This window comes from Gymnoscopelus microlampas (genome assembly GCF_963454915.1).
Source record: "Gymnoscopelus microlampas genome assembly, chromosome: 19".
Classification (NCBI taxonomy): Eukaryota; Metazoa; Chordata; class Actinopteri; order Myctophiformes; family Myctophidae; genus Gymnoscopelus; species Gymnoscopelus microlampas.
In genome coordinates, this window is record NC_139956.1 from 40,067,120 (window position 1) to 40,079,327 (window position 12,208).

The window sequence follows — 12,208 nt, forward strand, 5'->3', positions numbered from 1 at the left end:
ATTCATGCCATGGGGTGTGAATGTGCGAGAAAGTTATTATAGTGTTGTTTGATGACGAACTCCTTTGTTTCTCCCGCAGCTGTGTTTTGCTTTTTGGTAAGTGCTTTAGGAGTGACGGCAGGAGCTCATTGACTGTGGAGCCACAGATCTTATAAGGCCTCAGTGCCCCTAAGAATCTTCCTTGCTCTTGCTAACTCCATGGCCTTCCAGGTAACTGCAGAGCGTTAAAGGGATGTTTCACTTTCAAACATGTCTTTTTTTTTGGTAAATTCATTTTTTTCATTTTCCCAGAAAATGATATAAAATTTATAATATATAAAATGAATGAAAAAAGTAATTGAAAAAACACAAATGTCAGTCACCAGAACCAAGGACGGGTGTTTTCGATGAATCTATCATGGTTAAAATGGAGTTTGAAGTTTCAATGGGTTTATATAGGAAGGGGGCGTGTCTGATAAATTGAATATCAAATATCTAAATACTGAATCAAGCAACTTAAAAACTGTATGCCCACAAAAGCCTGAGTAGACGTTTAAATGACCCCAAACACGTTAAAAGTGAAATATCCCTTTAAGGTCACAGACAGTCATAACATGCACACACGCACAGTTGGAAGTAACAGTATAATGGCAGTTATCATAACAGCGTAAGTACCATCTTGACTGCACAGTGTATGTAATCTTTGTCTTTGCATCAACCCACAGAATGATATCTTTGAATGGGCTCGAGACCACAGGGTTCACCACAAATATGCAGAGACCGATGCTGACCCTCACAACGCCACCCGGGGCTTCTTTTATGCCCACATTGGCTGGTTGTTGGTGCGCAAGCATCCCGACGTCATTGAAAAGGGAAAAAAGTTGGAGCTCAGCGACCTAAAGGCTGACAAAGTTGTGATGTTTCAAAGGAAGTAAGTGCATTTAAATCAGTCAAGTGGAAGTATTTAAGTCTAAACGGCTTCAATCTGTTTTTAGCATTCCTTCCTTTTCTTTTTGTAGCGTTGTTGATTTAACCTGTTTTGTATTAGAAAATGTAAAGGGTTAAGAAAATGGGAAGGGGCCCATTGGTAGATTGACATAGAAGAATACCAGTTGTAAAGTGTATGCCATTCACTTACATCAGAGCTTAAATACAAGCACATTATATGTACACTGTCAGTCCTGAGGGAATTAAACTAAAACAAATTCCACTTAGGAAAATAATAAGTACATGGGTTTGAACTCCATCCGTTTCCCCTCTATAGGTATTACAAGCCGTCTGTGTTGCTCCTGTGCTTTGGCCTCCCCATGTTCGTGCCTTGGTACCTGTGGGGAGAGACACTATGGGTGGCATACTTCGTCCCAGCTCTGCTGAGGTACACCTTGGTTCTGAACGCCACCTGGCTGGTCAACAGCGCTGCTCACATGTGGGGGAACAGACCCTATGACCAAAACATCAACCCCAGGGAGAACAAGTTTGTCGCGTTCAGCGCCATAGGTATGAACGTTCACCACTCAAGCCCTAGTTCATTCTTAACCCATAGAGCCCGGGAAAGCATCATTTGTGTCATTTTAAGATTTCTTCGGCTATTCAAAAATAGCAGATCTACAAGCTCATAGCGCGGCACTCTCTGTGCCGCGCTATGAGCTTGTAGATCTGCTATCTTTGAAAAATCGTCAAAATGTGTGCAAATCTTGGAATACACATATATTTTTAAAGCGAACATTTGTAAAATATTTAGTTCCAGGGACGCCAGAATCAAAGATTGGAGTTACAAATGCCCACTTAAAAAAAATAATCTAAAAAAGTAGATCTACAAGCTCATAGTGCGGCACTCGGTGCCACGCTATGAGCCAGGTTGAAAGTGATTAAGTTACAGTCTATAGTATAGAGACAATTAAACAATGATTACTATAGGCCCCTTTTGTTCTTACGTCATGAATGATTGAGGCAAAACAAAGGAATATTGGATTGGAGGCAAACATGTATCACCTCAGAAAGGTAGTAAAGTTATTTGGTAGTAGGTTAGGTACTCGCCATCTTTAACGTGTCATCTGGCTGTGTTGTTGGGTTCCAAAATTAAAGGAGTAAATGGCTCCATCTTGAGAAATTATCACATATAAACTCACGTCACCAGGCTTTGGAAAGCCTGGTTTATGTTCCAAACAAACCAGTCTGATGCGGTCTAGAGCCCGCCTACTAGCCTGTAATTTGCAGACAGACATAAAGGCACATAACGTTTCCATATCTGCTCTAGACCCAGACCGGATCTGTAATCTACAAAGCGAATTGAGCCAAGTGTAACCGCATAACAGCTGCCACTGCTGGTCAAATAAATTGAAGACAACTAATGGTTAAATATAAAGATATAAAACAAAAGGATTGGACATGAGGCGGTGCTTGTGTTTCTAGCACACACTTCAAATCAGGTAAGGTTTACATAAAAGTATTGTATGTTGTAGGTATGGAATGGATATAAGGTTTGTCATGCCTATTCATCAGAAGTTGATTGGGTAACTAAGGAATATAGGTGTTTTCTCTCAGAACTCAGCCAAGTAGCGCATGATGTGTGTCAGGTGTGTGTTCAAGAAGGTACAGTAACAAGATACAATAGGTGGGCACCTCAGTGTTAAATTGGCTTTTTTTTTCTCCAAAATGTAAAGAATATATATATTTGGAAAATGTTTTTAAGCAAATTAAAGTATACATGATTAGAACAAGCTTAAACATTCGACAATTAAGGTCCAATATTTCTACAATTGCTACAAATTGCTACACAACCTGTATATCCAGTCATTTTGGGGCATAAACAAGAAGTTGAAGGGTACATGTTGTACATGTATACTTTACATTACTAAGACCAATTAACATTAACATTTTGGACAAAATTGCCGATTTTACATCGAGGTGCCCAGATGTCCCTAGTGCCCACCCATCCTGTATCCGTGTTGGTATCCATGTATTGATTGTCTAACGTGTACAGCTAATGTTTTGCCTCCACTTAGGCTGCGGCCACTGAAAATGGAAGTGCTGTCGTAAAAAACAACATTCATTATGCTTGAATAACGATTAAAGCTTCAGAGCCACCTTAGGGGGGTCTCATTAGTGTTCATTTAACTCTGAGAGTGTACAAATGGAACCAAATGGACCCGTTCCATTTGTACACTCTCAGAGTTACAGAGACACATAAGGGTCAATTGGGTTCCTAACTATTAATTTGGCTGAGGACCCCCTGGAACCCCCTCAAGGACCAATGGTGGTCCCCGGACCACTGGTTGAAAACCACTGGTATAGAGTTATATGGTGCAAGCAAGCATACATACCTCAGTCCTCAGGCGCAGGTGTGCCTACTTTACTGTTAGCCTACTATCTCCTTCTCTGAGCCTGTGAAGCAAATACACAAACTAATCATTAATAGGAGGCTGAAGAGAAGATTGTACTGAATTATATGTAGACTCAAAGACAAACACTTGTATGCCAATAGCTTACAGAGTGGCTATTCGGCTAGTTTGAAATAATAATATTAATATTAATATTAATATTCATAATATTTGAATTCCACATTAAAGGATATTTCACTTTCAAATAAAATAAACATTACAAAAAGATATGGAAAATAAATGAAAAGATAATGGAAAAATCACGGCCCCCTCAAGCATTAGAATGTTTCACTAAAGGGTGAGGGGGGCGTGATTATTATTTGAAAGTAAAATATCCCTTTAAGTTTACAAAGTACTTGACAGAAACTGATATGATATGAAATGATATTGGGTTTAATACAAATAATATATACAAAATAATAATAAGTAAAACATAAAACCAGGGACTCCCTTTAATGCATCCATAGGCCTAGTTAAAAACAACTGTAACTAGATGTGTTTTAACTATGTTAACTTTTCTTTCATGAATACAATAATATTTTTGTCCAATTGGTATGGTAGAGTATGTGCACAATATAATTGGGGTGGTTGTATTTTGTCTCCCTGCTCTTTTATTGAGAGTATTTGAGACATTTAGATCATGTCAAAGGTCATGTCTCACCTAGAAACAGGATCTGACGACAACTTTTTTCCTGATGGTCAAGATTCAATTTATCCCCTGAGCTGGCTTTATTAGCTCAATGGTAATACAAATTCAGCACTTGCGCTGTAAACCGGGTTCAAATCCGAGGTTGAAGAGGAAAGTTACATCGTGCTCCATGCGTGCTTTAAGTTTGTTTATGAAACTTGGTGTGTTGATGACTCTAAGGTTTTCAGCAAGATAATTCCAGAGTTTGGAGCCATAGCTATAGCTAGCCTACTGACTTTACTAAATGATCAGTAAATCTCTTTTTTTCCCCTTCTTCTTCGATCGCTGTACATTTGCACATGTGTGTGCCACCATCCTCTTTACCCATCATCCACCTTCCATCAAGATCATTTAATCGCTAAAACCTATACATTCCTCATCCTTGCTAAACCACTGTAGGCTTATACTGTCACAGGTGCATCTTCACTTTCATTCTCCTGTGTTCCTCCAGGGGGCTTGAACTTTGCCTGTCTTGGTTTTCAATGCAGAAGCAGCTTTAATAACAGTATGTCAGTCTCAAATTGAAAGTCTCAACTAAAGAATCACAGGAGGCAGATGGAAGGTGAGTGTAGAATTATCCGAGCTTTTCAGCAGGGAAGTTTGCGTATAATTATTGCCATGTTATATGTGTGTATTTTTCTGCTTACTTAAAATTGTATAAACTAAAGTTTAGTAGAAAAGGTCAAAACAAATGCAGATTGTGAGGGCCACGGCTCTGGCCTGTGGTCTCGGCTCCAAAGCAGAGGATGTGACGTGGGGTTTGCATGAGAGAAACAGGTGTTGATTGATTAGATCAGATAAGGACAGTAGCCACTGTTAGAGCACAGTGCAGGAGCCTGAGTTGCGTCATGTAAGACAGTACCAAGTCACGTGATTAATCAACAGAAGGTTTCACCCACATGGGTAGACCAAACCCATATAAATAGAGTGGATGCTCACTAGTCAGTACGAAGTGTCCTGCAGGCATCAGTGTTACTAGTTGACAGGGTGTCATTGGTGCGTTCGTCATTTTCCATTGCGAGCTCCGAGAGACTGACGGTAAGAATTGAGTGTTTACACGACGATAAATGTATGAATTTCTGATATGTTTTTTTAGTTTTGTGTGTATATTCAAGTGATTTTCTTTTGGGTGACTTACTCACTGTAGCTGTTAATTTGGGACCCTGAGTGAGTCACTAATATTCATCCATAGTAGCCTACATTTTATTCTTATATCTGTTAATGTTTGATTAACCATTAACGAGCTTTGGTTAACGGTTATGAAAAAACATTAAAAGGGTCATCCTGTAGAACCAACCATCTAATTTTACATTGGAACATGTAATACAGTATGTTCCAGGGGCCACAAGAAAGCTCAGCTATTATCAATGACCAGACTAAGTGCATTTTGTAGTAAAGTAACAGGTACCAATTTCTTTTAGTGAGACCTTGTAGACTGCTGGAGGCAAAAGACAATGGTGACCTCAGTCATGTGTCACACCCTGATGACCCTGGGTTTCCTGATCATTTCTAACCTCGATGCCATCGATGGAGCTTTCATGTGCCGCGCAGGTACCCTGGAACAATGTCACACTCTCCCGTTCGTACCGGGGCACGACCAAGCGGGAGAGGGCTACGATGTGGTGAAGCTGGAGCCTACTGGTGCTTATGTGTTTGAAGTCAACAAATACCTGAGCCCAACAAGCTCCTGCACGATTTGTACTAATCCTCTGATGGACGACCAGTTCCAGAAGCTTCCTCACTACATGGCAGACTGGCACACTCACTCGGACCGTTGCAAGAGTGTAAATCAGACCTTTTCCTCGCTTACCTCTGCGGTGCAGAGTGCCAGTTCTGTGATAATGAATAACTGGCGTCTGGGGCTAGAACTGCCGGTCAAAGGGGGTGGGTTGAAGGGTGAGGTGCAGATGGCGGGCAGTAAGTCTAAGGTGCAAAGCTTTTCATCCTCTTCTTTCCAGTCAGAGAAAACTTCTCTCAACGTCAACCAGTTCCACTGCAAACACTACAGGTCAGATCATGTTTTTTGCTCTTTGCTTGTTCTATCTAAAGTCATTAGGGCTGATCCAAGATCATCCCCATGTCTCTCCATCGTCTTTAATCACTTAAACCCTATATAAATGAAAATCTTTATTTCGAACATGTTAAAATTAGACAACCAAGTCAAAAAATGTAATATATGCAATATAATAAAAAATACAAAACAAATCAAAAACAAGCCTCAGGCAACAAAATACTATAATTCTACATGTTGAAAAAGGAGACGTCAAGCGGCATCGCTTGATGTGTACATTTTCACATATACCAACATGGTATACTGTACATTTAAATAAACATTTAAATCTTTCACCACAGAGAAATTAAACAGATAATTAAATAATGTAATAATGTAATTCATATATAATTATCTAAAATGATAATATACACCCTACCCTCCTTATCTTGTGTATTATATTCAATTTCTTATAAAACGTATACATTTGGCGCGAATCACTACACACAGAATACTTATTTATTTATTTATTTATTTATTTATTAGTTATTGAGTAGTTGTGGTGCTCAATGAATACGTTTAACGTTAAGGTAACAGAACACTTGAGGACACAAACTGTACAACGACTAACAACTAACCATACCATATTTCAAAGCTAATGAAACATGCCATCCTTCTCCTTCATACTGTAGATTTCGAGTGCCCAACAGAAGTCCTCTGTCAGTGCAGTTCCAGCAAGACATCCAGTCTCTTCCACTGGAGAACATGGCCAACACTACTGAGGCATACCGCAGCTTCATTGAGATCTATGGGACGCACTACATTCGTCTGGTGGACCTGGGGGGTCGAATGAACAAAGTGACGACCATAGACACTTGTCTGGCCACCCTGAATACTGTCACTGTAGGTCAGGTGGAGCACTGCATGAACATGGGGATCATGGTTGGGCAGGGGCTCGTGAAACTGGCCCAAGTGGCCCCCAACATGACTAGTGAGGCATGTAGAAAGATTCTCAACAACCGCGACACTGTGACAAATGACGAAAACGGTTTTCTTAAGCATATGACTGAGGTGGTTGGAGGAAACGGCTGGAGCGGAGAGTTTTCTCTGACGACAGAGGACTCGGCCGGCTTCACAAAATGGAAGGACAGCCTTAAAACGTCGCCTGACATATTGTCTTTCAATCTGTCGCCACTGCACGAGTTGGTTGCAGACGCAAAGATTAAGTCCAACCTGCGAAAAGCCATTAGAGAGTATATAATTGATAATGGCATTCAAACAAATGATCCACAGATGATACACAGCTGCCCTCTCCCGACTGCTGCTCCCCCTGGGAGGGGTCATGCCTTTTTTTGATTTTATTTTAATGTTGTTTTATGCTTTTGCTTTTCTTTTTTGCTTCATTGTTAAATTAGTTGTACTTTTCTGCCTACTCTGTGTAGAGTTTGCATGTTCTCCCCGTGTCTCCTAGGGTAGTTAATACCCTCACAAAAACATGTAGTAATCCTGGTCGCTATACCGCCTCCCCCATGACAGCCGGGGCGCCTGATGGAGGGGAAGGGAACTGGTTGGAATAACGTGTTCCTTCCACACGCTACGTCCTACCGAGGAAACTCCCCCCTTTCAGGTGACAAGAAGGTCAGTTGGCTCTCATGCATTGAACGAAGCATAAGCTCGGCCCTGGCCTCCCTAGGCTGTGGGGGACTGGTGTAGCGCTGGTGTAGGGCTGGTGTAGTGCCCAGGATCACTTAGGAAATTGGCACCGGGTGAAAAAAATGGGTTACAAAAATCGCGGGATAAAAATGTAAAGAAAAAAAAAATGGTTGTACTTCTTCTGTGATTATATTCTTTCTCTGTAAAGAACTTTGAGCTGCATTTCATGTCATGAAAGGTGCTATACAAATAAAGTTTATTATTATTATCACACAGTTGTCGTTGGAGAGGGCTACAATATCAACGGGGACTGGTGGCTTACACCAGAGATATTAGTGGGGGGCTGTGAATGTGTCATTTTTTGTTTTCATTTCATACTCATGTGAAAGTGCATGCAATGAGCTTGTCAGCTCATTGCATGAATATGCATCAATATTTGCCTCTGAGATGTAGTGGAGTAGAAGTAAAAGTATTGGAATTTGGAGATACTGAAGTAAAGTACAAATACCTCAAAAGTGTACTTAAGTAGCCTACAGTACTTGATGAGCACATGTACTTAGTTACTTTCCACCACCACTGAGTGTTAGTGGAAACTCATAATAACAACACTGACTCTGCAGACCCAGAGACCAGACCCACCAGACCAGCCCCAGTGGTGGTTGCTTGACAACCAACGGCGGGCCAATCGCAGCGCGACAGGCCTGCCATCCCTCGGGGCCATGGGATGGGATGCTGGCAGCGAATGAATAAACCGGTGAACAGCAGATAAAAGGACAGCCAATGAGACGCGTCGTAAGGTGGGCATCGAGTAGGGTTGCCATGTCCGCTTATTATAAGCTACTTTGGGCTCCCCCCCTGTAAAGTTGCTTCTAAATATTGGTATCTTGCGGTTTTCTTGCCTTTTTTTGCAAACTGATAATAAAGTATTCAATCAATCAATCAATCAATCAATCAATCAATGTTGCTTAAACCAGTGGTTCTCAAACATTTTCATGGCAAGGAAGGACACCCAGATTAATTATATTTGTCTGCAGACCGGCCCCCCATCTGAAAATATTTTAACAACCCAATACATACAAGATTTGTGTTGTTATGTTTCAAAAACATTCCAAAATGACCTCTTTTTTAAGAAATATTTATTTTTTGGGGGGAAATAGCAGAGTTACAAGCTCACAACGCGTCGCAACGCATTGTGAGCTTGTAGATCTGCTATTTTCAACTAGCTGTAGCATATAGTCCCTTATTTTGGGCTTGTTTTCATTGAGCTCCACTGATCTCACTCAACCCAGATTCAGCACAAGCGGGGTTAAATTCATTCTACTGCTAATATGCCACCAAAATGTGGAATTGATGATGAATTGAGTACAAAGAAAGGACCCCAATGGAAACAAGCCATATAGTGCTTTCTTGGGTTTAAAATCCTCTTAACAGACCTTGTATTGAACTGTGCTTGTCTTTGCAAACTGTTAATAAAGTATTCAATCAATCAATCAATCAATCAATCAATCAATCAATCAATCAATCAATCAATCAATTAAGCCCTACCAAGAGTGTGATTCCTTACTCTCCTTCAAAACCACCATAAAAGAGCATCTGCCTGCAAATGGTAACTGGTCTGGTCCTATTAACGTCTAAGCTTAACACCAGGAAATGCAAACTGTTAATAAAGTATTAAATCAATCAAAAAAAACCTGGTTGGCAGTGGTTGCTTATTTCTCATGCAATCTGGCAACACTGCCCGCTTGTCCAATCGCTGCCAGACGAGCCGCACTTCATCTAATTCTCACACAGATGCAACATCAGCAGCAGTCCGTTTATTTCCTCTTCTGTAAGTCGTAGTTTTGGTGGCAACATAACTTAATACCACTCATTAAAAAACCCTTCAACCCTCGTCAAAGTCTACATCTGGTGAGTATGAATTAATAGGCGTGGGTGGCTGGCTGCGCGTTTCCTATATTCGATTTTTCCCTGTAAATATAAATATTATGCTTATGCAACAGCTTGAACAGCATCATCACGTTCCATCCTGTCTGTCTCCATGCAGTGTTGCCATGTCCGCTTATTAGACGCGACTTTGGGGCTTGTTTTTGTCGCGTACACGTAAATTATTGGTTGTTGCGGCTATTTTTTTGGGCTTGTTTCTAAAGTGTAGTTGCTTATTTGGGGCTTGTTTCCTATTGTTGTTTAAACCAGTGGTTCTCACATATTTTCATGTCAAGGACCCCCAGATTAATATGTAATCGTCCGCACATCCATCCCCAATTCCCCATCTAAAAAGATTTTGTAACAGGGACACCAGCCCCCCATGCAAGATTTTGTGTTCATTTATTCCACATTTCCCCTTCTTTTTTTCCCTCCCATGATTTTATTTAAATAGCAGCTCTACAAGCTCTATTTTCAAATGGCGCTCAGGTGGCCTATAATAGTCGCTTCTTTTGGGCTTGTTTTCATAGACCTGGTTGCTTATTTTCCTCGCTGAATCTGGCAACACTGTCTCCAAGCCCAGGCAAAGCAGCAGCACTGCAATTAATGCAGACGTGCTTTTGTAACCGTATGGTCTTGACAAAGGATCTGATATAATAACAAAATATATGTCGTTTTTTTTTTTTTTAATAATATATATATAAAAATCTAATGTAAAAAAATATAAAATATATATTAAAAAAATATATACAAATATAAAAATATATGTCGTTTTTTATTTGTTTTTTATTTTCTATAGATTTTTTTTGCAGACAATATTATTAGCAGCCAAACCAACCATGACGGAGGCTGAGAGCTCAGATTATCCGGTGAAGCGCATCATCAGGTCCAGCATCAGCAACGGGAATAGTAAGGTTGTTTCAGAGCCGACGACACAGACAGAAGATGATGCCTTTGACCACGCATACCAGGAGAAAGAAGGCCCCAAACCTCAACGCATCATGGTCTGGAAGAATGTCATCCTAATGACTTTATTGCACGTAGGAGCTGCCTATGGCGTTTCACAAGTCCCTGCAGCAGCTCCATTGACCTTGGTTTGGTGTAAGTATTGAGTAAAGTAGTGGTTCTCAAAGTGGGGTCCGGGGACCCCCAGGGATACTTGAGGGGGTTCTAGGGGGTCCCCAGCTAAATGATAGATTAGGAACCAAATGGACCCTTATGGGTCTGTAACTCTGAGAGTGTACAAATGGAACCAAATGGACCCTGACGGGTCCATTTGGTTCCATTTATACACTCTCAGAGTTAAGTTAACATTGATTTTACAACATGAATTGGGGTCCCGAGATAGAAATGCCATTAAATGTGGTTCCGTAGCCCTAATGCATGTCAAACTGGGGGCCCTTAAAATGTATCTTTTCAAATGGGGGTCCGCGGGCTAATAAGTGTCCATTTGGGGGTCCTTGACATGAAAAAGTTTGAGAACCACTGAATGGTTCTCAACCTTTTCAGGCCACACCACCCCCCAAAATAATCATATTCTACAAGCTCACTCACAACGCCAACGCATATCTTTAAGTCTGTGTGTGCAGATGTGGTCGAATAACGTCGAGGAGGGGTTAAATAATATTTTAGAAGCCATAAAGTCACAGCTCTAACGTTATGTCATAATATGGCTTCAAAAGACACCAGCCCACTTTCTACCAGGTGGTTATAGGCTAATCGTGAAGAGTGGTTTGCCTGCATTTTGCCGTGAGGCGTAAAATTTCCATAGGACGTGGTTAACTCGACTATTATGGTCAAATCTGACACAAGTTTGTTTCTTAGTAGACTGACAGCAAATGGGGAGAGAGATGGGTAGTGACACGCAGCTCAGGTCTTCGGGAACGGGATCGAACCTGCGACACGCTGTCAGGCTGGCATTGCAGCCTATAGGGTGCCTGGACCGCCACGCTGCGGACCAGGCCTAAATCTGACACGAGTTTGATCAGAGTCCTGGCCTGAAGACAAGCCAATTTTGAATCCTATCATGGTGCCTCCCACTGGTGGCACTATGATACTTTTACAAACTGATCCTAGCATCTGCCTCAAATTTGGCCAGCAAAGCCTTTAAGACCTCTATGATGTGACATTGTGAAGGGCTTGAGTTTTCGTGGAATGGTATCGTGGTGACACGGCAAATTTGCATGCTCATTGTACTGTAATGTGGATATCCGCAACATCAAAACAACACGCCTGAAGGAGCCATTCTGTCATTGTGCCTTTAAGCCTGGTGTGGGCGGGTTCACCTTGAGGCTGGTTGCCGTGGCAACCAGCAGGTTCATATAGACACAGGTGCAACAAGCCACTTAATGATGGAAATGTTTGGGTACACAGGAGGAGATCACACGGTTTTTACCGTTTTAACATGCATAGACAAAACTTGCTGTAATTCTCTGCCTAAATGAATAAATGGGAACCTCACCCAACAGCAACACATGTTTGGACATTCACTTGTAATGGAAACGCGTCAAAAACGGATAATCCCTGTACCCAGCCGAGTGGCGAAATCTTTGTTTGAATCGTCACTATACAAGTAAAAACCAAGTCTCATTTGGA

The 12,208-nt window shown here is 41.2% G+C and overlaps 1 protein-coding gene across 3 annotated transcripts; it reads left to right on the forward strand.

Moving 5' to 3' along the window:
• The first annotated feature begins 820 nt into the window (after positions 1 to 820).
• Positions 821 to 7,905, forward strand: LOC311034956 (perforin-1-like). 3 transcript variants are annotated; one of them, XM_084042989.1, is made up of 5 exons: positions 821 to 910; positions 1,244 to 1,476; positions 2,237 to 2,408; positions 5,469 to 6,055; positions 6,730 to 7,905. In XM_084042989.1, the coding sequence occupies exons 4-5, from the start codon at positions 5,502 to 5,504 to the stop codon at positions 7,391 to 7,393; spliced, it is 1,218 nt and encodes a 405-aa protein (XP_083899115.1). In that variant the 5' UTR covers positions 821 to 910; positions 1,244 to 1,476; positions 2,237 to 2,408; positions 5,469 to 5,501; the 3' UTR covers positions 7,394 to 7,905. The 3 variants fall into 3 exon arrangements, 2 of the variants coding, with proteins under 2 accessions (XP_083899115.1, XP_083899116.1); XR_014599658.1 differs by lacking the exons at positions 5,469 to 6,055; positions 6,730 to 7,905 and adding an exon at positions 4,499 to 4,654; XM_084042990.1 differs by lacking the exon at positions 2,237 to 2,408.
• Positions 7,906 to 12,208: the final 4,303 nt, after the last annotated feature.

Excerpts from the sequence above, each read along its gene's own strand:
- LOC311034956 (XM_084042989.1), top strand. The coding sequence starts at position 5,502 with ATGGTGACCTCAGTCATGTGTCACACCCTGATGACCCTGGGTTTCCTG. Across the intron at positions 6,056-6,729 it reads TTCCACTGCAAACACTACAG|ATTTCGAGTGCCCAACAGAA; the intron begins GTCAGATCATGT and ends TTCATACTGTAG.